Source organism: Brachyhypopomus gauderio, chromosome 12 (genome assembly GCF_052324685.1).
Source record: "Brachyhypopomus gauderio isolate BG-103 chromosome 12, BGAUD_0.2, whole genome shotgun sequence".
Lineage (NCBI taxonomy): Eukaryota > Metazoa > Chordata > Actinopteri > Gymnotiformes > Hypopomidae > Brachyhypopomus > Brachyhypopomus gauderio.
Genome location: NC_135222.1, coordinates 19,103,902 through 19,128,080, shown reverse-complemented (window position 1 = coordinate 19,128,080; position 24,179 = coordinate 19,103,902). Strand labels below are relative to the sequence as shown.

Here is a 24,179-nt window from a genome sequence, read left to right as displayed (position 1 = left end):
CCCCGCGCTGGATCACCTCCCTCTTCTCCATGTCGATGGGCCGCCGCAGGAGCAGGCCGGTCCAGGAGCGCACGGGCTGGCAGAACGAGCCCAGCCAGTTGGCGCCGTCTGCTCGACGCACCACGGCGGGGGTGGTGGTGGGGGGGGTGTAGGAGAGAATCGGTACACCGGCGTGAACTTTTCAACAAGGTGTCACGAAGGTCAGCTACGCTACGCAGAGGTCCGTTAGCGTTTCACCACGAATCTAGGTGAGCGCAATACGTGACAATACACAAGCCTGGAGCTACTTGGTTTTGCATCTCAAGCAAAAACATTCAGCATTTCCCAAAGTGCAGAAACTCTAATTTGGTATTTCAATTGGTATTTGCACCTTTAGTTCGGTTTGCTTCCTGTGTGCATCTGCACTCTTAATTACTGCAGCACGTTCTCAAGGTAACGGCTCGATCAGAAGAGTTTAAGAAACACCCAGGAAACCTCTTCCTTTCCTTCTCGTCTTGCTTCCTGTGAGCAGACGCTGGTGCTAACGCTAAACCCTGCTGATAGAGGGGGGGGGGGGGGTGTCTTCCGTACCTCCAGCGCCGAAGTTGAGCACATACTGGGTGAAGAGAGCGTCCAACTCGTCATATTGGACCAGCGCGTCCTCATACTGCTGCAGCATCTCGAACACGAACGCCAGCTCTTCCTGCAAGAGTCAAACAACCATCGGACACCGCAAAACACAAACGTCAACGAGGTGTAACTGCATTTTTAAGACCCCAAAACAGCTTTAATGCTGCAAAACAGCTTTAATGCTGATGCAGTCAATTTACATTAAGAACATTGTGTCTTTACAGAGATATTAAGCTTAGAGGAAGGGCAGGATTAAATAACAACACCAAACATTTACCAGTTTAGTTAATGTTGTACTGGTAGTGCTAATCATTTCTTTCTGCCCCTGAGCCACTCTTATTGGTGGTCAGCTGTAATTGACAGTTGGATCGGCCAGTCAAGACGCACCTGCACCATGAAGTAGTCGCAGAAGCTCCAGCCGGGCTCGGTGCGTTTCTCACGCAGCGTGCGCATATCGTCCTCGAAGCGTCCAAGGTTCTTGGTGAAGGACATGAGCAGCAGAGTTCGCAGTTTCGTCAGGAAGGAGTTCCAGGATTCCTGAGAGCGGGACGACTCTTTCAGGGGGTCCAGCAGTGTTACACACCTGAGGGACAGAAAGACCCCCCCCCCCCCCCACACACACACACACACACACACACACACACACAAGACTGGAAAATGAGCATGAGAGCTTTAAGAGAAAATAGATTTGAATGTTTATGTATTTATGTATTCATAGTACAGTCTGAGCTGTAATACAGCTGTAATACCAAATTCACTAACACCTCTACACCTGTACGGCCGCAACTAAGCACAAGGCGAACCGACCGCAGACCTTATTTGTCGAGCACACCAGCCATGAGTCATGCCTTTTCACAGAGAGCCTCTGCTGGCCAGGTGGTGTCTGAGGCCAGAAATAGGGACCAGCTAAGCCCTGTCTAAATTAGCTCGGCCTGGGACGCCCAGCCCGCAAGTACCCACATCCAATCGCAGAGGCCCACATTTACACCAGACTAAAAAAGCCTTGAGTCCGCAAATGTCCTCCCTCTGGAGGGGCTGGCTGGGTGGGCGGGGGCTGGGTGGGTGGCTGGCTGGGTGGGCGGGGGCTGGCTGGGTGGCTGGGCGGGGGCTGGCTGGGTGGGCGGGGGGTGGCTGGTTGGGGGTTGGCTGGGTGGGGGTGGCTGGGTGGGTGGGGGCTGGCTGGGTGGGGGCTGGCTGGGTGGCTGGGTGGGTGGGGGCTGGCTGGGTGGGGGCTGGCTGGGTGGCTGGGTGGGTGGGGGCTGGCTGGGTGGCTGGGTGGGGGCTGGCTGGGTGGGTGGGTGGGGGCTGACTGGGTGGCTGGGTGGGGGCTGGCTGGGCGGGCGGGGGCGCTCACCTGTCGCTCTGCTTGTTGCAGAAGTCGTTGCGGATCTTGTCCAGGATGGAGGTGCGCGGCAGGATGTTGGTTTTGTTCTTCTTCTTGCCGTCGCTCTCCACCACCACCACGAGCCAGTCGGTGGAGCCGTGAAGACGCAGGGCGCCCTGCCACCGCTGCATGTCTTCCTTCACCGACGCCTTGTACGTCTCCGTGTCCTGGCGCCCACACCAGAGCACACCCACGCGTGATGTAGCAATAATACGAACCTCCACATTTCACAGGACTAAGTGTACAAGTGTACATTATATGATATCTATAGCCATATCTATTTATATGATATGCTGACGTGCATTTTACAGGTCCAAGGCCTTAAGCAAGTGTTGCTCTCAAGTGTATGATTGACAGAGGTCAAGATCATTTATTTTGGGGCATTGCCACAGGGCGCATGTCATATAATGGCGAGGACCAGTGATTGGCTGCGGCAGCAACTCACACAGCAGTCGGTCCAGTAGATGTGCAGGAAAGGGAAGGTGAGGAGGGCTTTGTTCCCCTCCTTTGGGAGCAGATCCTCTTTGAACTGGACGAAGTTGGCCTCCAGGTGGATCATCTTCGGCGCTCGGCCGTAAGACCTGCGGCAAAAGGCAGCGCGTTCACTGGCGAAGGAAGACGACGCAGCCTTTCGGATGAAGGTCTAGGGCTCTCGCAGATGAACGAGTGTCTATGGTCTTAGCCTGGCGCAAATCTGGGCAGCTTCTGACCGCTTCAGCGGAGCCTGAAAAACCTTGTGGCTAGCAAACCAAAACTGCTGCCTTAGATTTCACAATTGGAAAATACATTTGCCTTTCAGGCAAAATGTGGAGATTATATAATAGGAAGAATATATAATCCTTACAATTGATAATGTTTTCATGTTGCTAATCACAGTCATTCGGCCTCTTTCAAATGCCGATGCACTCGGTTGAATTGCTTATTTTAATTAGACCTGGCAGTAATGCTATAAGCTTAATTGAATGTTTCTGTTATAGAGAACAGACAAGTGTCACAAGTGTGTTTCGTTAAACCTTGCTAAAATAATTTCGTCACAGTGCAAAATCAAGTCCAGTTTTATTTTATATAGGACATTTGCTGGCATTGTGAATCCCAGCTGAGCCATAGACGTGAAAACGGTCATCCTCACCTCCTCCACTCCATGGGTTCTCTGGGCAGCTGCTGTGCCAGCAGACTATAGAGAGCAGTGAAGAGGGTCTGGTCTCCTGCACCTGTACCACAACAGAACATGGATATGGCACACTTTCTCAGTCCACACGCAGAAACGAGGATTAATATCAGTACATCCACTCATCCCGACACTTACTCGCACAATATTCCCCACGCCCACACCTGTGGCTACACCAGCAAAAAGAGCGTATTCTGTGTGTCTGAATGGTGGCTCCTCGTTCAGCCCAGATCATTAAACGACTGAACTGCTGAATACGCAGTCATCTGAGAAAATGGAAGCGAAAGAATACATTTCCCGCTTTCGTCAAACCGTGCGCATTACACAAAGCCAGATTTCTCCAATAAACCTCAACGAGCTGGGGGTTTTTTTTTAGTGCTTCGCGGAGAATGCCACTTATTCCCCTTCACGGGGGGCCAAACGTGACCGCACAAGCCGCTTGGGCCCGTTTCAAACCCTCCACATTCCGGGGCCTCCGGTATTTAACGTGACGTGTTTCAACCTTACTTCTTTACACATTAGGGCCTCCAGGAACATTAAACTGTTGGATAAGACAACTGGCTAGCCGACTTTAGCGAGCTTGCGAGGCGTCTGCCCTGCGTCGTATGGGACGTTGGCGGTGTGAAAGGCGTAAACGGGCTCTCCTCTCGGGGCGCACACCGTCAGACAGGCCCGGACTGATGTCGCCTGTTCGGGTGTTACTCCAGTACAGAGCAAACGATGTGTACACCGTTAGTAACAGCACACACACACAAAACCACTCGTTTTAGTGTGTCTGGGCTGTCCGTTATTCATTGTTTAGCGTGTAACCGTTTCGTGCTTGGTGGTATAAGGGCATAACGTATTAGATGTCACCGAATTTCACGCCAGTGTTGGCGGATCAGGCGGCTGTCTAAGCGGCTCGCGCGCTAGTTCTGCAGCGCTCGCGCACGGCTAGCGGGCTTAGCCGTTAGCTTAGCCCGCACTCGCTAACAACAACCGAGAGGCAAACTCACACGTCACTATCGGCTTGTTCTCCATGGTGTAGATGATGGGCTTCTCCTCATGGGACTCCATGGGTCACGAACATCGGCATTAGTCCACCATGAAAACGTCCGTCTCGCGAACAAAACACAATATCGTTGAATTGCGGTGCGCTAACGTATCGATAAGGCCCCTTCCCTCTCCATTTCCTACCCGCTGACACATTGACGACTTCCGGTCCTCGTCAAAGCGACAGACAGGAAGCAGAAGCCGTGCGTGACGTTCTATTATTAATCGTCCAAGTGAAACAGATATGGTCGCTTATTGTCAGCGGCAATGACTTGTTTGCTGCGTCAACGAAAAATAAGTATCTGTACTTAAGTTTGACTGAGATTTCTTTCCTGTTAACTGTACTACATTAAGTGTCAACAAAAGTCGCTCACTCTATATATATTAACATAACGCATGTTAACATAATTGAACATTGTAATAAAAAAGCTTGCATCGGGCTATCGTTCTCTAATCTACACGATCTAGCATGCGCAAACTCAACATAAAAAGGGTTTTGTCACACTGCCCATTCAGAAATCACGGCTATCCTTTGCATAATTATACATAATTTATCGCCTATTGAATCATTTTCATTATGTATCTCATTAGAGGGCGACAGTAGGATATCTAAGTGAGGCATTTCTGTTTTGTATAAATAACTGCGGCTATTCTATTTAATTGTACTTTTTGGAAAAATTACGATACTTGCACACATAAACATTTTATAATAACTCTACCACAACAAGTACATTCGTTATCAAACAGTATGCAGAATTTGAAATTATTTATCGTAATTTTAATTTATTTCCTTATTTCACTGTCTTCGCTTATTTACCATCTAACGTATTGAGACGTACCCTCGCACCTTTTCAATTTCATGCTTTTATTTTGAAAACAGCGCACGGTTTCATTCCTAGTCTGTGTATGCCTTGTGCTGGGACAAATTATTCTCTTAACTGCTGTTATGTTAAGGTGGGATACACTCACCCTCTGATTTGGTGAGAAGTTTATTAATTTGTCATACTCTTAAGAATAGTGCTGCACGTCCTGACGTTAGTTAATGTACAATATTTATGTTGCCTGAATTATCAATAAAAATTAACACGTACCGCGCTAACCGGCTAGCTAGCTAGCTAGCTAACTGGTAGCCAGGCAATGACGTTTGACCGTGAATTCCCCATTAGCCGTGGTTAGCTGCCCGGCTAGCAAGTGGCATGTTACCAGTTTTAACCGGCGAGGTTTTAACCGTGTTTGTTTTGAGTATATATTTATCCTAGCCTTGGCCAGTTGTCTTAAAGGTGAACATAAACAATTCACCTTGCTTTAATCGAATAATAAAAATAACACACTTATACTTCGGTATTTGTTAGCTAACCGTGCACATTGGCATTTTCCAAACAAACTAATTCGCCAGGCGTCAGAGTTTACAATAAACGACATGAGCTTATTAACTAACATGGCTAGCTACTAACTCAATAGCGACCGTAGATTACGGATGAATAAAGTACTTTATTTGGGATTTTTTGTGGTTATGGATTTAATTGCGGTTCACGATTCCGTGTCTTATCTAGACGATCAGTTTGTTGTGATTTTAATTTAGCTGGACATTCACCTGGACATTGGTTTCGAACGTCCATGCCGGTGGTCACACTCGTTCCAAGTGTTTTTGGACTATGAACAAATACTAAATAGAATACTCTGAATAAAAACTACAAATAATTATTCATGTTTTAAATATAATATCAAATATTACCAGTATCCAAAACACTATTCGAATCAAAGTACTTCTACAGACGTGGCACGTGTTGTGTGAGGACCTACAAAATAAGTTAACGTAAATTAACTGTCCACTGTGGAAAACCCGTCCCGTGGTTAAGTTGTCCATGGCTTTTCTGCAATTTGCAGGTAGAGAAATGGACCAAGGCGACCGCTCTCCACTGAAGCACTTTGTAGTGGCCAAAAAGAAGATTAGTGAAGTTTTTGAACACCTGCTTAGCTATGTTGAAGAGGGTTCGACTTTTGTAAATGGTGAGATGTAAAAGTAATTAAAATGGTGTGTGAGAGTGAAGAACACAAGGACTTTTGTCAGATGTATATACATATATCGTGTGTTTGTACTGTTTCTCACTGGTCGTTTGCTTCTGTGCTTTTCATACTGTCAACAGATACATGTCAAAATGAATCGCTGGAGGAGATTGCAAAGAGGACACAGCTGGAGGAGATGGAAACATATGCGAACAAACTGGCAGTCATCAGAGAGGTGCTTGCACGCAGGCACATGAAGGTGGCCTTCTTTGGCAGGTGAATTGTCTATTACTTTGCCAGGGTTGTCTTCACATGCTCTTATGCCACACATCCGATTTCTCACGCCGAAAAAATAATCTAGTTTACTTGCCTCTGATCCACATCTATGATTCAATGAGTTACTAGTTCGCTCTGGCGCCAACCACTGGCGATCGATCGATCGCGATATAATACTTAATTTGTGTCCATTTTACACCCCCCCCCCCCCATGATCTTGAAAAGTTGCCAACCCTGATTTTGCCCTGTAAGCTTTGCCCTGTGATCCTCGAGCCACAACAGCGATGTGTATGTTTATGTAGTTTAACATCAGAATTCCAGCTTAAGAAGCTGTTTGAAAACTGTGTTCTCTTAATAAAGGCCCGTGACTTTCTCCAGTGGTACCTTTATAGTTTGATTGTTTTTGGCGTTGCACACAGTAGTGTGTCGTTTACTGTCTTTCCATTTGACCAGGACGAGCAACGGGAAGAGCACGGTTATCAACGCCATGCTGCGAGACCGCGTGCTCCCCAGCGGCATCGGGCACACGACCAACTGCTTCCTCAGCGTTGAGGGCACGGATGAAGACAAGGCTTACCTGAAGACAGACGGCTCGGAGGAGGAGAAGAGCATCAAGGTGAGTGTGCACCATCTCCATTTGGACTGATGTAGTTAGAAGGAATAACATCACTTTGCATTATAAGCCTTGCACATCAGTATGTACTGATTTTACTTCAATCATATGCTGCCTTATTCAAGTAAAAACAAAGAAGTGTTGTGAAACTTAACGCTCACCGATTGTTCTGTGTGTGTGTGTGTGTGTGTGTGTGTGTGTGTTGATGTGGTTTGCCTGTGGTCCACAGACGGTGAATCAGCTGGCCCATGCGTTGCATATGGATGAGCGCCTTGACGCTGGCTGTCTGGTCAGAGTTTTTTGGCCCAAGACGAAGTGTGTACTTCTGAGAGATGACCTGGTTCTCATGGATAGGTGGGATTTCTGTTTTTTTTTTAAGTGTATTCATGATGAAGGTGGTGCGTACGCATGGTATTTTGCAGTTGTCTCTTTATGAGGGAGGTCTTTCCGTTATTTCAGTGAGTTTTGCCATTTGCCACATTTTGATCTGATTGTCCATTCTGGAGTAGTCTTGCGTATTTACACAAAAGACGTTCCCCGTAAATCTGGAGTACGCTGTGTGTAGTCAACTCCGTGTCGGCTAGAGAACAGGCTGGAGGGAGACTGATCTTTATAACTTCTGCTTCAGCCCTGGCACCGATGTTACCACAGAGCTAGACAGCTGGATCGACAAGTTCTGCCTGGATGCAGATGTGTTTGTGCTGGTGGCTAACTCCGAATCCACGCTGATGAATACGGTTGGTGATTACTGAGTTAAGACCTTTTTAATTAAATGAATTAATTTATTTAGTATTTTTTATAGTAGTATTTGTTTTTTTCCATATTTCTTACGGATGCTTCCTAAAAAGGTTAGAAGTTTAGTAGTAGTCTGCTTTTCTAAACTGAATGTGACTCAGTCATGTAGAATTCAACTGTGGTGCTATGTGATGTCACAGCTTTACCCTTGGGTGTATCATTGCATTAAGAATGCAGTACAAAGCATTTGCCCTCTGTGGTGTGGTGGGAGGGGCACACCGTTCTGCATGTTGATTGGCTGAGCAGGACTGGAGAATCCAGACTCCGTCCCTGCTGTTTTGACCAACAGAAGAATAACTGGCATGTTTAGTCCACTGAGGCAGTTTTACAGGCATGTAGGCAACCTACCAGGTGCCAGGATCTAGATCTCTAAACTAGCTAAATTAATAGCTGTTATGTTTGGTTTGTGTGTGTGTTTGGTTAATGTCCGCACAAGTTGTAAAAATTTTGGACATCAAAATGAATCCTTGATTAGGTAGTAACCATTGTACTATTGTTGGAACCATAGTTGAGTATCAAGATGGTGGTCACGAGATGTGTTTATAGAGCATGCTAGAACGTTCTCTCTAGTGAGTTCAGTTATCTCAGTGAAGAATCTATATGCACCAGAAAAGCATTACCTTCAGTAGCCTGTTGTTTGATCACGTTTTTCACGAGTTCGAACTTTCGTTAAGATCATTGCTTTGATTGATCTTTAAAAAGGGATTTTTAAAGATTGATCTTTAAAAGCTTTTCAGTCTGGGCTGTAAGCGCCTGACCTTCACGTCACGTATCCTCTCCTACAACGGGACGTACAAATATCCCTCCCTCGTGTTGTGTGTTTGTGTGTGGCGTGAGAGGCGTTGAAGGTCGCTGGGAGGGGAAGGTTTCTCTTCCGCCATGTTGTGAAAACGTTGGACCATTTTGCCCTAGCCCATTTTGACCAGTTTGCCCTCTTTCTGCCCTTAAAGGAGAAGCATTTCTTCCACAAAGTGAACGAGCGCCTCTCAAAGCCCAACATCTTCATCCTGAATAACCGCTGGGATGCTTCAGCCTCTGAACCGGAATACATGGAGGACGTGAGTGCTTTGTTATCCATCGAGGTCTGGCCAGATATTATTTTCCTTGCGTTGTTTCGATGGTATAAGTCCCAGGGGTTCAGTCCTTGTTCCTCGAAGACCCGGTCTTGGCTACGTCCTCTCCACATTTATCTGATGTGAGTCAAGACAACGGTGGCCAGTCAGTTAACCCTGTTGTACAAATATGTGGACCCGACCTTGATCCAAGGGCTTGGGTTGAGCATCAGGGTGTAAACCTTTGCCAATAGTTTGTTCATGTTGCTAATTCTAAACCCTGCCCAACGGCATCAGGTGCGAAAGCAACACACGGACCGCTGCGTGCACTTCCTGGTGGAGGAGCTGAAGGTGGTGGAGCATGAGCAGGCCCACAACCGCATCTTCTTCATCTCCGCCAAAGAGGTGCTCAACTCCAGAATGCAGAGGGCGCAAGGCATGCCAGAGTCTGGTAAGCAAGACGTCAGCCCTGGGCACTCGGCATCTCGGGCGAGACAGAATGCTCACGGGCACACGGGCATCACCTGAATTGTCGGGCAGGGCCTCTAGAAACACCAGGCCTTTTTTTAACAAGCCTACAGCCTTGGGAAAGTGTTTTGTCTCTGCACTGCTGCCTTGTGCACACTCAGCTGACTACGCATTTGCACATCAGGGTAGGCTCGAGCATGCTTTTGAGGTCTTACGTTGTATATCCCACAGTGTTGTGCTGAAGAGGTGGTGTTTGATTCCAGGTGGAGCTTTAGCAGAAGGCTTTCAGGACAGACTGAAGGAGTTCCAGAATTTCGAGAGGAGGTTTGAGGCAAGTCCTGGACTGCGTCTGCCCGGTGGTGGTCTGATGTGGGAGTGTTCTGCTCCTGTTCTGGGTGGAGGTCTGATGTGGGAGTGTTCTGCTCCTGTTCTGGGTGGAGGTCTGATGTGGGAGTGTTCTGCTCCTGTTCTGGGTGGAGGTCTGATGTGGGAGTGTTCTGCTCCTGTTCTGGGTGGAGGTCTGATGTGGGAGTGTTCTGCTCCTGTTCTGGGTGGAGGTCTGATGTGGGAGTGTTCTGCTCCTGTTCTGGGTGGAGGTATATCCCTGGTCCTGGAGTTGAAATCCATTTAAATTCATAGAAGACACTTAAATTCAGGAATACACATTTAATGTCTTCCAGTTTCCACTAATGACGGACGGACACACCCTGATAAAGCTTAATATGTGTCTACATCAGTAACTGAGGCCAGGTTTAAGTGCATATTACTGACTCAGGCCAAGTGTTTAACAGAGACTCCAGCAAATGTCTTCAGTGCTGCTTAGATATTCCAAACAGAAGCTGACAACCTGCCAGGATCCCGATTTAAAACAAGATGAGGATCTGTTGAACTGTAAAGGTTTCCTAGCAGCCTGCCAGCTGTCTGTATTGTGATGTTCTGTGTAGTTAATGTAACCTTCATGAATTACAAGTGAACACAGGACAGATTCAGTCTCTAGACAGGAGACGATACACAGTGTAGGACACTAGGAAGCCCCATACATCCCTTTACTGATGGGCAGCTTTCACTACAAGCTAATCAAGCATCTCTCTGGCCTCTTTAACTTATGGTGGTTGTGGGATATCCACCCACATCCGTGCTCTGCCAGATATGACCGTCTTGGTCTCCTGTCACGGTGTAGCTGAGCTTCTCTGCCAGACGTTCCCCCACCGAAGCAGCTCTGACCAAGGCGGCCGTCCCCCGGGACCTCCGTGCGTGCCTTTCCACTCGAGCTGTGTGTTCATTGCTGAAGTCTAGATTTGCTAAGGCGAAGGCACCTCAGTCTCCTCAGTTCCCTTTGACCCTCTTTTGTTACTCCTCCATTGCTTTTGGGTTTAAGTTGCCTTGCATTTTATGGAGTTTTTCCTTCTGTTCATTGCCAAAGTGGTTTGCTGGTGATTATAAATATTCAACGCACTGTTTAATTTCTGTTCAGTGTCGTATCGTGTCGCATTAATCCCTTTGTTTGGAATTGTGTCATTTATTGTGGACTTGTTTTGAAAGTTTTGCTTTTGGACTTGGTTTGCCCCGTCGTGTGTGTGTGTTGCTGTGAGATGAGGCCCGGTGCTGCTGGTGTGATGGTACGGACCTGCTGCTGGTGTGATGGTACAAACCTGCTGCTGGTTTTCATCCTCAGTCCCGTAACATTAGCAGCAGTAGGTCTGCGTCTCTCCCCCACCCACCCTCACTTTGAGCGGCCACCATCCCAGTAACACACGCACACGCGCGTGTGTGTGTTTGTGTGTGTGTGTGGCGCCACGCAGGAGTGTATCTCGCAGTCAGCAGTGAAAACAAAGTTTGAGCAGCACACAATCAGGGCAAAGCAGATTACTGAAAGTGTCAAAGGAATCATGGATCATATCCACATCGCGGCCTCTGAGAAGAGGTAGGTCCACCCTCCGGGTTTGACCCGCCTCAGCCGGCTCCACACCTCTACTGTCTTTCTGGATTGTGTTTGAAAGTGAATTAATTTTGTCATTAAGATGGTCCAGCAAGGCTTACTATCCTACTGATGCGCATGCCTAATGTGTGCTGTTCTGAACAGCCGGAAGAGCGTGACGGTGGCATGTGGCCTCGGTGAGCTGTTCTGTTCATGTGGCCTCAGTGAGTTCTCTGGTGTCCCTGGTCAGGGTGGCCTCTATGGCAGAGCGAGATTCTCTGAGAGACCGGCTGGACTTCGTCCGCGATCAGCTCACCTTCCTTATTGAGGACATCAAGAAGAAAATAAAGATGGTGACTGAAGAGGTGGAGAACCAAGTATGTAACTGTCCACTCTATTGTCTTACTGTACTGAACACACAGCTTGGGTAGCCTACATCTGTTAGGCTTGGTGTCAAACTGTGTGTGTGTGTGTGTGTGTGTGTGTGTGTGTGTGTGTGTGTTTCAGGTGTCTAATGCCATGGAGGAGGAGATTTGTCGGCTCTCTGTTCTCATAGATGAGTTTCGCTCAGATTTCCACCCATCCCCCCACATGCTTAAGATCTACAAGTCTGTGAGTTTGTACTCGGGCTCAAAATTGTTGTTGAAATAGACAATTGAAATGGCGGCTTTTGGATGAATTCGGTTTTTAACACGTGATCTGTATCTAGAAGCCTTCTTGTTTGGGTGAGTGAAGGCCATCCAGGAACGTGTGTGCTTGTCTTTCCTCAGGAACTGCTCAATCATGTGGAGAAAGGCATGGGGAAGAACTTGGCCTTCCGCTGCTCTGACGCCGTCAACGCTTCAGTGCAGACCTCTCAGAAAGACATGATCGGTACGGTCCGCACCCTGCGCGGTCTAATACTGTTGTGGTGATAGAAATTGGCAGTAATTTGGAAAAATGTTTGATGTAATTATACTAAACGGTATTAAGAGATACATTTTTAGCAGTGAGCTCTGTTCCTTTAACTGATTTTGAAAGGTTTTTTTTTTGTAAAGGGATCCTTCCTTTCAGTCAGTCAGAGATGCCTGTGAATGACCAAGGGTCACATTACTTTTATTTCCATAACAACCATAACTAAATGTGGTATACTCTATTTAATGTATATGCATTTTTACTGTAAGACTGGACTGGCTGTAACCAGCGCAGAAGGGCATTGTTCACCAGTGTCTTTTTCTGTGTCTTAACAGAGTGTTTGCAGCCTCTGCTGCCCCCTGCTGTTCAGAACCAGATCAACATACTGATCCCCAACAGACAGTTCAAACTCAGCTACGACCTGAACTGTGCCGTGCTCTGCGCTGATTTCCAGGAGAACATTGAGTTTCAGTTCTCTCTGGGCTGGACGGCCCTGGTGAGCCGTTTCCTTGGTCCAACTAATGCCAGGAGGACCCTCATGCTGGTAGACCAGAAGTTACAGGTAAACTTACCTGCACAAACAAACTAAATGTTTATAGCTCATTCATATTTCACACATTTAAATTTTAAGCTTGCATTCTTGATTACATGCTGTATTCCCTTAATCACAATGGCGACATCTCTCAGTCATACTCCCACTGGCCTAATTTTCCAGATTTTTTTTTTTGTTTGTTCCTTTCTTTCAGCTCTCACGGTCCTTGGCCACCACCCCAGTAGGTGGAGGCGTGGCCCAGGCTCCGCCCCCCCAAGCCCCTGGCACACCAGGCCAATCACAGGCAGTGGTGTCCCAGGAGGAGCTCATGATGTCCATGGTCTCCAACTTCGCCTCTCTGACCTCACGCACCTCCATGAGCGTGGTCATCGTCGGAGGGGTGGTATGTGACACAATAACACAAGAATCCTGAGGAAAATGTCTGGAATGCTTGATGGTTTATTGTTTTTTTTCCCCCTCCTTAAAGGAGCAGCAAGTCATTTTTCTTCACATTATGAAATGGCCATTAATCTGATATCTATTATACTGATACATAAACAGATTCAATCAAGGCTTAAAGCAACTGGAAAATGTAATCAACTTGAGCCTTTTACTTTAGAAAAAAATATATATATTTTTCACAAATATGGTTTTCTTCCTTTTGGTGGTAAAAATGACTTAATGCTCCTTTAAATACATGTGCCTTTTTGTGTTTGATTGTTTTTTATCTTTAGTGTACAGGGTTATTTTGTATTCCACTCCTTCCCCAAAGTTTGAGACGTCAGTGTTGAAGAGACGTCCTGAGCCCCTGTCCCCCATTCTTAAGTTCTTACACTGGCTACCAGTACAATACAGGATTTACTTCAAGGTGTTATTACTGGTCTGTAAATCACTTAATGGTGTAGGACCAGTGTATCTATCTGACATGCTGCAGAGCTATGAGCCAGGCAGAAATCTTAGGTCACTAGGAACTAATCAGTTAGTCCTGCCAAAGTTTAAGAAATAAACAATTAGATGCAGCATTTAGTTATTGTGCTGTTTCTAAATGGAACCAGCTGTTGGAAGATACGAGACGAGCTCCAACGTTAGATGTTTTTAAATCCAAAATTAAAGCTTATTTATTTGGACTGGCTTTTGGTTAGTGTAGCTACCATAAATTTTATTTTATTTTTCTTTTACTTTTACTGTTTTATCTTCTATAATCTTAATTCTTTTATCTTAATATTGTAATAATTTTAATTTCTATTTGATTTCATTTTTTAATACATTTTTATAGCTTTTTTGTGGGCAGTGACCTTCCCAAGGTGATGGACCTCTGGTTGTAATAAGCTTCTTCTTTTCTTGTGTAAAGCACTGTGAATTGCCAGTGGGTATGAAAGGTGCTATATAAATAAACTTGCCTCTGTAAAGGTGTGGAAGACGGTAGGCTGGAAAGTGATTGCTCTGTCGATGAGTCTTTACGGCGTGCTGTACCTGTTCGAGAGGCTCACCTGGACCACCAAGGCCAAAGAGAGGGCACTGAAGAAGCAGTTTGTGGATTATGCTACCAAGAAACTCCACATGATCATCAGTTTCACCAGCTCTAACTGCAGCCACCAGGTGCAGCAGTAAGTGGCCTCACCTCCGTATCAGAACAGAGCTCGTGGAGATCTTGGAGCAGGGATTGGGCCACGCGTCCCGGGCTGGTGGGCTGCGGTGGGGAAGAAGGGTCGTTTTGTGGGTGCGTAGTTTTGAGTGTGGGTCTGTGCCCTGCAGGGAGATGGCCAGCAACTTCGCCCGGCTGTGCCAGCAGGTGGACGTGACCCAGCGTGATCTGGAGAGTGAAATCAGCCGGCTGACCACCAAGATCCAGCAGCTGGAGGCTGTTCACAGTCGCTCAAAAGCACTCAGGTGAGCACACGCAGGCAGGCACACGCAGGCTATGCTCACCGAACCTCACATGCAGCTACAGCGCACACACTAACAATAAGGGCAACAAGTCAAGCAGTACCAACAGTTTTAGGCAACTAGGACTGCGGGTACGACACTGGGACATTAAAATAGATATTCCATTAGAAACCACGTTGATTATAAACAAACGCACACAAACCAAAATAACTCATGCCAGTGTGTCGAAATGACAACAGACAACTTGTCTGTTTTTCCAGATACAAGGCCACAGATTTGGAGAATCACCTGGAGAGCTTCACCAGGCAGTATCTCCAGCCACAGATCTGACCTGTGGTCCTGTTCACACCAGCAGCTCCTCAAATGCAGCCCTTGACCCGGCTCCCATGGAGACAGAGTTCAGCTTAACTGAGCCCACCAGGGGGTGCTGTGGGGAGACGTGGAGAGAGCTGCATGTGCACTTTACAGAGGGGTACCTTTTGCAAAAACAGTTATACACAAATTGTCAACAGTTGGTTTTAGATTTCCTTAAAATGAACTCTTTAGTTAGCGTGGTTGCTGTGGTTAAGTTAAATCCATTCTGTAATAATATGCAGTTATAAGGATACAAGATGGTACTACTGTACACGAAGGCATGAAGACAAAGGTATTCACGTATGGAGGACTGGAGCGTTCACACATTGTAAAGGTATTTTTACTGAACAAAGCAGGACGACTTCTGTTCATATTCAGCTCACATGAAATGCCCATCTTGTTTTCTAGAAAAGCAAAGGTTCAATGAAGTTCATAAATGTTATCACTAAGGAAGTATATTTTGTAGATAGCATTTTGATCACAATTCATGTTTTCTATATATTACTTAACCTTTCTATGATTCTGAACCAGTGTAAAAACTTTTTTTTTTTACAAAACTTCTTTGTAAAATCTGTAAATGATAATCTGAAATCACTAAATGTTTTTCCAATAGAGAAAACAATTAAAATATCATATGGCTACTTTAATGCATGTTAATTGTTTGGCTGTCTTGTTTCATTAATGCCCGACAATACATTTGTTAAAAGCTTTTTATTATTGAATACAATATCAACTTATGGCAACATACCATCACCACTAAGCCACTGTACAAATACAAAAAAAAAAACTGGTGAGACTATAAAAATCATTTAACAAATGATTAGTTCACACAATGGCACTATAAAAGGTGTCAAGGCATGAAAGCCCTGGTTTTACTGGCTCGCAAAAGTAAATGGGCCTGCACCTTTCTCTGCTCAGCACAACTTCAGTGTGCTGTGATATAATGTCTCTGTGAAAATGGGTCCCGTTCCCGCCTGCCGTTGCCTGCTCCATACCGCTCCAAAGGTCAGGGCGTGCCAACACTCGATCGTTTCGCCCCTGCCCGGCCGCGATGCCGAGAGCACAGAAACAGTGGGGAAAATGGCCGACGCTGTCGGGAGCATCACTGAAATACTGCTTGCTGCAATACATCAAATAACGTATGGACCAGTGTGGGCTAGAAGTGCACGAGGTGCACACCAAGCCAGTATGTGCAGGACACACACTCGTTACGTCATGAATTAATGTTTGAGCAAATCCCTCCAATGCTGTTAGTGCAGAAGAGTTAAAGAGTACAGTCAAATAAAAAAGTTTTGTATAGACCATGAACGTTGATGAATGTAAATATAAGTAAAAAAATTAATGATTAAATCAAATGTCATTTTTTGACTGACCTTAGTTTCATTGTGCCATTTCTGAAGAGTTCAGTGATACTGTGTTGCTAGGAATGCATGTAACAACCACAATCATTACAATAACCATTCAGATTGAAACTACATTTTGCAGCCCCCTTGTTTGCTGCTGCTATAACTTGATAAGATAAATGATATTATGAATTGTGGAGAGAGGAGACCAGGCCGTGAACTTGGCAGTTTTGGTCACACCAAAATAAAAATTCAGTAAAACCATATACATCAATTACCTTCTTTTTGTGAATGACAATACTGGCTGTATAAGTGGCAGTGAACTCGTCCTTAAAGATACGCCAAACATGTAAAATCACCAATGTTTAGAAACCCTCAAAAAGTTTAGTCAGAAAAAAGCACCAGTGGCCCAATAATTAGAAGCTAGATGTAGCCTCAAATCGTGTCTGGCAGATCAAAAGAGCAGGTGCAGAACCATCACCTGCACAGGTAAAAACCACCAACACAATCGTCTCCATAGTCAAGCTACTGAAAAGAACTCACAGGACAGATGTTTGGTGTATATCTTACATCTCACAGTAGTAAACATTTGTGCTGAGGAGTCGAATACAAGGAAAAACATCAGCAATAAGCTGTGATTGCTCTGGTCTGTTACTCTGGTGTGTTCTGTTAGTGCTACGTGGAAGAGGGACAGGGGTCTGCATGGCAACAGAATCCCCGAGCACCTTGCTGTTCTGGTGATTCCTTTTACCCCAGTGTAAAACTGCCTGGCAATCGCTATACTGTTCACCAGAACTCCTGAAAATCAATACAAACTACAGGCCATTTTTTGCAACATTATCTACCACCCTACCACATCTACCAACAGCAAAGTCATTCTGTAGACTTTGCTACTTAATTAGATTATGTGTAGTCAACAAGACCTAGGACACCTTTACAGAGACTAGCCAGATTTCCTTCTTGTCAATACTCAGGAAACTGATCCACAACATTACTTCATTTAAAATTCCCAAGTGAGTGCAGGCACTAATGTACAGTGCTTTAATAACCAAGTGAAAATGATACACAAATCATTACTAAAGCTTGTGTGTGTGTGGACATGTTTGTCCAGTTCATGGGGAACGTCCCGCTTTATACCATCATGTGGACTTCCAATATAATAAAAATGAAACATCTCAAAACTAAACAGCCAATGGGTGGGAATTAACTACAAAATATATACATTACCATTGTGTAAGCACATATATATATGGCATATACACACATATTGCTGTACATACAATGTTGCTTGAAAGTTTGTGATTTGCCTGTTGTTTTACCATGATCGTCTCTCTGGCAGCACCTGGGATAAAAGTACATGCGTCTACAATCGGGCGAAAAAGCATCAGACAACAAACAGAACAAACTTTGCCAGAGTGCACTTGGAAGTCCCTTCTCTGGACAGTTGAGCTCAAAATTTAATTACTTGGCCACAATCACAGGCACCATGTTTGGAGATACTGCATAAAAAGAGAAGAAGCTCCTCCCAATAGTGAAGCATGGTGGTGGAGATGTGAAGTTCTGGGCCTGCTCTTCTGCCTCTGTCCATATTAACCAGGGAACCATCCATTCACAGATCCATCAACACATTCTTGACTAGAATCAGTCAGGGAACCGAAGCCGAGTTGGAAATGCATTATGAAACAAGACAACAACCCAAAGCATTCCAGCAAAACTACCAAGGAATGGCTTAGGAGAAAGAGGATTTGCACTCTGGATCGGCCCAGTGAAAATCCAGACCTCAACCGCTTAGAAATTCTGTGTCAAGATGTCCTTCAAGGAGGAGTGGGAAAAAATCCCATGTGAGACACTTGGTGGTGATTACAGATGATGTTTGGTTTAAATAATGGCTACAAAAGGAGGTGCCATAATCTAAAAAATTATTTATTGTTGAATAAATAATGAAATTTTTTTTCCTGTGTCCCTTATTTTGAGATTTGGATGTTCATTTCATAAGATTATTAAAATTTGTCAATGCACATGGTTGGGTGGATCACAAACCTTCAAGCAGCACTGTATATACCATATTTATATTCATATACATATATATGTACAGAATGTATATAACACAATGACGCTTGTCTGATCTCGATAACCTTGCTGTCTGACCTCTGCCGAGTCAGCTTGGCCTCTTCACAGGAATGTGTTGTAATATATGAATACAAAAAGGTGCAATGTGGGAAGGTAGAAAACAGTGGCGTCCCCGCATCCGAGAACTGTAGTGCGGAGGCAGACGGTCAGTCCCTCCGTGAGGTCCAGCACCGAGGGCTCAGTTCCAGATTCGGAGGAAACTGTCCCACGAGCCCGTGGCCACAGCCATGCCGTCACTGGTCACGCCCAAGCAGCTGACCCTGTTGTCATGACCGGCAAGGACACCTGGGGGAGAGAATTGGAGGCGATTGAAATTCATCTTGGTTTCTTTGGCACTTTCTAAAGCTTCAAGAAGGGACCTGCTGGAGCTGAACTTATGTTACGCCTTGCTAGAAAGCCTCAGTCTCAGACCTGGTCTTCTGCCGCTATGACCTAACCTGAACATTCATCTAAATCGAATCATAAAAAACATATTACAGTGGCATATGCACCCAGTCGTAAGGAGCATCACAATATGCAGATGACAACTGACCTACGCGTTCGCCCTTCAACGTGTCCCAGACGTTGCAGTTGAAGTCGTCGTAGCCGGCCAGCAGGAGGCGTCCGCTCTTTGAGAAGGCCACGGAGGTGATGCCGCATATGATGTTGTCGTGGGAGTACATCATGAGCTCCTGGTCAGCGCGCAGATCGAACAGCCTGCAGGTGGCGTCGTCCGAGCCTGTGGCGAAGGCCTTCCCGTTGGGGAAAAACTACAAGGCCAGAGGAGTCAGGATCAGTCTACGGGACTGCAGGTCACGGAATGCAGGAACAGGAAAAGTTAACGTTTAAATAAAAATAACCAAAAGCAACTAGTCCGAGGTAATTATTTACTCAGCATTTTGACGTGTTTAGTGCTACACTCATCAAGACACATTCCGCTAAAAGCCGGTGGTCCCGCCGAAGACTCACGCAGACGGCGTTGATGTCCGAGACGTGGCCCGTGAAAGTCTGTCTGCACATGCCGTCGCGGACGTCCCACAGCTTGGAGGAAGCATCGCAGGCACCTGAGACGAACGTCCTGGAGTCGGGGCTGAGTGACAGACTCATCACGTCGCCAGTGTGGCCTGTGAAGGTAGTGGCCTGTTGGCCCGTCTCAATGTCCCACAGTGAGCTGCAGGCCCAGAGAGCTCAGTCAGCTGTGCTTGTGCAAAAACACCCCATTAAATCGGACAGAAGTGATTCCCTGACAGCCCCAAACTCTCATCGACTGTCCTGTAATGTGGAACTAAAGATTTTGGCATGGTCTGCTTTCAACAAATCAGGAAACTTCTCCAAAACCTCAATTCAAAGTTATCTAAAACTTCTTTCAAGGAGTAAACGACAAGATTGGCTATATTTAACATATCCTTGACCTAAATTATATTGTTTAGCCTGGCTTAGAGCTACCTTTACTCACAAATACACTGTGGACATATTTGTTGCAGATCAACTGAACAAACTTTGCTAATCACAAACCGCACTCAACTCACCACGTGGTGTCTCCAGAGCTGGTGACGATCTGCTCATCATTCAGAAAGCGGCAGCACGACAAATACCCTGTGGACCAGAAACAGGAACGGTTTGAATGCGACCGGTTCTAGCTCCAAACACTCCGAGTCACAAGGGGGACTGGAACACCCGTTAAAGAGAGTGGAGAATGCAAACGCCGAGCTTAAGGGTCACGGTGGGAGCGAGGGGGCATGGTTAGCCGTTGCCGCTCACGCCGCAGGAGGCGTGGCCGTGCGAGGCCCCTCACCCGTGTGTCCCGCCAGCTCTCTGGTGACGCGCACGTTGCCCTCGCGGGTCTTCAGGCTGTAGATGGAGCAGATGTTGTCCAGGCCTCCGCAGGCCACGTAGTTGCCGGAGGGCGCGTATGCGCAGGTCATGACCCAGGAGGAACGCAGCGGGATGGCGTGCACCTGAGAAACACAGCGGACGCAGCAGAATGAAAGAGTATCTACTGTACGTTATCTCTTCTCATAACACGAATACTTAAACGTCCAGGCAGATTAAAGTGGGTGATCTAGGGATTATATTACCTTGTTTGTTGTGTAACTGTCCCATATGATTAATTTACCATCTTGGGAAGCACTGACAAGTAACCTACACACAAAAGCACAAGAACCACAAATGTGCCTCCCATTTAGCCTTCACTGTGTAGAAGCCATGCAACATCCATTTTTCCCCACTGGTCTCAGACTGACCCAGACCCGGCTTTGAGAGAGTCGTGTCATGCAATATTCATCCCCTCAGAGTTATCTGAAAGGGCCCCCTGGTTCAGAGAGACACAGAACGGCATTCCCCGCCCAAACGCACACACACTTCCCATTTCACACACTGTAGGGAACAGAGGTCCATCTCAGTAGAGAACAGGGAGGTGCCCAGTTACTGCACGTTAGTGCCGAAAACCGGGACCACCAAAATGTCAATGACTGTGTCAGTGGGGGGAAAACTAAATCAAAGTAGACCTCCATCATAACCATTCAGAGTGAAACAGGACCTGCGAGCATACGCATGCACACACCCATCCATCCACACACACACCTCGAGTCAGTGCCCCAGTGCATGGCATAGATTTTGGCAAGATGGCCTCTAAGTGTGCGTCTGGTCCTCATCTGTATCCTTCCAGCTGAGTCCAGACCAGCTGTTATCTGCAAGGCAAACACAATGCCAAAACGCTTAATTTCATCACACAGGCCACACTACCATGACACACACACACACCCCAAATATTCACCACAGACAAAAACAAGGAGACAATACGATTGTCTAAGGCTTGGTAGAACACAAGTAGTATATTTGTAAGAATTTTTAGTGTTGTTGTTCGAGAAACTGGGACGAGCCCATGCTTTTGGGAAAGCAGGATAAGAACACAAGACACCTGACAAAAATGACCTCCCACCATAAGAGTTGAAATACAAAATGCTGATTTACATCCACTTATTAAATATGTCAACATACCTGTGAGAGGGTGGAGTCACTACAAGCCTTTCTGGCATCCTGTACACAAAACAAAAAGTGTAATGTAACATAAGTTCACATAAAGGTAGTATTGAGATAGAAATACCCGCGGCCCAATATTATGCAAATTTCAGCTGTGGTCCATGACCCCGCCCCCTTACCCGGATTTGATTGCGAAGCTGCTCAGCTTCCTGTCGAAGCTGCTCCAGTTCACTCATGGCCCCTGTGTGACACGCCTGGGCTGTGACCCACACCCACGCAGGAAATGACCAGCTGGCACTTGCAACACAAAGCCCTTTACACGGCGAGAACTGTAAAACAGCAGCGGTTTCAGGGGATTACTGAGGGCTAAAATTACTCTACACACTGTCCTAGGATTAGCTCAATCTACTTGTGTATTAAGCGTAACCAATGTGGCTGAACAATATATTGTTTGTTGATCATTATTGCAATATTATTCCTTCTGCAATACTGATATTGCGGAAGGCAGATGTAGAGAAGTCCTCAAACAAATCACATTTCTTCACGAAGTGCAGTGAATATTGAACGAATGCTGAATCTGTCCATTCAAATTATCAACAACTTAAATGCAAGACAAAATAAATGCAAGACAGTCTTTGACCATGTTAAATCAAGGGTTTACTAAAGTAAGCGTTAATATACCACCACCATTCACCAATACCAATCGCTATATGCAGCAATACAGCTGCAGTATAGTATTTTGTCCATATTATATAGATCCCAATGACCATTACAAGGAATTTCTGATTCCATTACAACTGATTTCAGATCAGTGTAATATAGCACTGGTTGCCACCCTATTGAAACTCAGACGCCAGCATCGCGCTCTCTGACCTTTGATCATTAGCCAGTGCCTTCTTCTCGTGTTTCTCTTTACCTTTGATCACACAGGAATGTGTAACATGTAAACACATGGCGTTGGGAATGTTTCACTTCTCAGTATTTTTGTAGTTCCACTACTTAATTGACTACCTTTCCTCTCATTGGGATATTAAAAAATTAAGGTTATATGCTAATATGTAACTTGCTATCAGGATATATTTTTAAAGATATTACTGTGACCTATTACTCTGTAATGATGGAAATGCTAGAGTGGGTTATTAAGGTTTGCCAGCAGCCTACACTAAATGTTATGTCTTCATACCCCCCCCCCCCCCCCCCCGAAAGCAAAAGTAAACATCAGCAAAATCTGTAACCCCACCATTTTGTAGGAAGTAAACATAACCCTTATTGTTCTCCCTCTCACTACAGGCTGGCGTGATGCTTAATCCTCATGTTGCACGGACAGTAAGAAACAGCTTTTAGGTAACCTGACAGATACTGCCTTTTTCTGGAACATCTCTAAGCGGGCAAAGCAAAACAGGAAAGGCGCAATGGACGGTGAGGAAGATTGCACAGAGTGAAGCATGAACACTGGGATCCTATTGTCCACTGTGGGGTAGCTCTGCTCGGCACGGTCTCACCAAGCACGCTTTCACCACACTGATTTAACTTGAAGATGACAACTTCTCTTAGTCACAAACTCTCTCTCCTCGTCCCCTGAAACGTTACACTTCCTACACGGTGAATGTTCTATAAACGAATCATGGTCATACCAAAAATAGAAAATAAATCGCTGTCACAAACTAAGACAGAATGAGATAGATGAATAAAAAAATGAAAAGACAACAATTGGTCCAAAAACACCCCATTTTTTCAAGTAAAACGAAAGTAAAAGTAGTGTTTTGTATAAAAGTTAGTTAACTCTCCCTTTCGGAACACAAAACGAAAGTGTTCCGTTTTGCAATAAAACGAGAAAATCCTCAAAGTATCTTAATTTGAGTTTTCTGTGCAACACATGCAAAGTGGACCAAATGACAAACACAACGCAAAAATAAAACTCGTCTATTTGCCTTGTTACGAGTTAATGTCGCTACTGCAGTCACACTGTGTAACTATGAACTTCCGGAACCTGACAGATTTTGACATCTCAGAAAATCTCGAAAAAGTCGCTTCTCAACCAACCGGCCAGCCTTAAAAGACGAAAGACACATCGCTTACACCAAATTCTCTCCGTAGGTTGCTAGCAAAAATGAAAAATCGCCGAGATGAGCGACGGTGGTTGAGTGTTTTGGTCTCTTGACAGGCCGCATATTGACAAATCTGTTGTAACAGTAACACACGACCTAATCTACGAGCGGAGTAACCGAGCAGCGCGTTACTGAGGTCAGCTGTAGTCGCCCATTTCACCGGCCTCAATGTATCCACTAGGAAAACACAACATGAGAGCGCTCGACACATTATATCATTTAACTTGTTGCTCAGTAGTCCGTCTACAGCTGGAAATACGAGCAAAGACGAGACAGAATGAGACAGTTTTCCTTCTTTAACGTTACCTGAAGCTTTTTCTTGGTACACGTCAAATTGGTCCGTCACTCGGCTGGCGTCAAAAGCCACACGCAATAGCGACGGCCAAATAAATGACAATACGGAGTACTTAATTTGAGCAAATTTAAGATATTTAAAGGGCCACGCACCCTTACCAGGTTTTGACTCAATTTTCAACAAGCTGTTTCTTCACCACACCCATAGAGAAAATGGGAACATGGCAACAACAGCGGCGGAGGGGTGCGTGCGGTGTTTATTTCTGACAACACAACATCCATGTACTGTGAATATAAATCGTCCTTCAGACGGCTTGTGTTTCCCATGTTGTCAAAGTCTAGCGTCACAACTGG

The 24,179-nt window shown here is 45.7% G+C and overlaps 3 protein-coding genes across 8 annotated transcripts in view; 1 reads left to right on the top strand and 2 right to left on the bottom strand.

Annotated features, from left to right (window-relative positions):
* The window catches only part of trappc10 (trafficking protein particle complex subunit 10), a 13,827-nt gene extending 9,451 nt beyond the window's left edge, over nt 1–4,376 (bottom strand). Inside the window, 7 exon segments of the mRNA XM_077023532.1 lie at nt 1–108; nt 571–682; nt 997–1,192; nt 1,964–2,160; nt 2,439–2,574; nt 3,123–3,204; nt 4,157–4,376. The exon segment at nt 1–108 is cut by the window's left edge and continues 140 nt beyond it. Coding sequence (XP_076879647.1) covers nt 1–108; nt 571–682; nt 997–1,192; nt 1,964–2,160; nt 2,439–2,574; nt 3,123–3,204; nt 4,157–4,217 — 892 coding nt within the window. The 5' untranslated portion in view covers nt 4,218–4,376.
* Nucleotides 4,377–4,447: 71 nt separating this feature from the next.
* On the top strand, nt 4,448–16,260 carry mfn1b (mitofusin 1b). 4 transcript variants are annotated; one of them, XM_077023538.1, is made up of 18 exons: nt 4,448–4,487; nt 6,081–6,203; nt 6,341–6,476; nt 6,930–7,092; nt 7,319–7,443; nt 7,718–7,826; nt 8,835–8,942; nt 9,234–9,387; nt 9,668–9,735; nt 11,207–11,328; nt 11,573–11,699; nt 11,830–11,934; nt 12,093–12,195; nt 12,552–12,778; nt 12,963–13,151; nt 14,159–14,355; nt 14,504–14,638; nt 14,896–16,260. In XM_077023538.1, exons 2-18 carry the CDS (start codon nt 6,089–6,091, stop codon nt 14,963–14,965), a joined length of 2,253 nt encoding a protein of 750 aa, XP_076879653.1. In that variant the 5' UTR covers nt 4,448–4,487; nt 6,081–6,088; the 3' UTR covers nt 14,966–16,260. The 4 variants fall into 4 exon arrangements, with proteins under 4 accessions (XP_076879653.1, XP_076879652.1, XP_076879651.1 ...); XM_077023537.1 differs by lacking the exon at nt 4,448–4,487 and adding an exon at nt 4,522–5,147; XM_077023536.1 differs by lacking the exon at nt 4,448–4,487 and adding an exon at nt 4,522–5,173.
* A 1,090-nt stretch (nt 16,261–17,350) lies between these two features.
* Nucleotides 17,351–24,120, bottom strand: gnb4b (guanine nucleotide binding protein (G protein), beta polypeptide 4b). Of its 3 annotated transcripts, none has more exons than XM_077023541.1 (10): nt 23,985–24,120; nt 21,603–21,752; nt 21,442–21,480; nt 21,025–21,131; nt 20,520–20,583; nt 20,237–20,399; nt 19,971–20,037; nt 19,411–19,612; nt 18,995–19,211; nt 17,351–18,747 (listed from the first exon to the last, which is right to left on the bottom strand). In XM_077023541.1, exons 2-10 carry the CDS (start codon nt 21,657–21,659, stop codon nt 18,641–18,643), a joined length of 1,023 nt encoding a protein of 340 aa, XP_076879656.1. In that variant the 5' UTR covers nt 21,660–21,752; nt 23,985–24,120; the 3' UTR covers nt 17,351–18,640. The 3 variants fall into 3 exon arrangements, with proteins under 3 accessions (XP_076879656.1, XP_076879657.1, XP_076879655.1); XM_077023542.1 differs by having other exon boundaries at nt 23,979–24,040; XM_077023540.1 differs by having other exon boundaries at nt 23,838–24,022.
* Nucleotides 24,121–24,179: the final 59 nt, after the last annotated feature.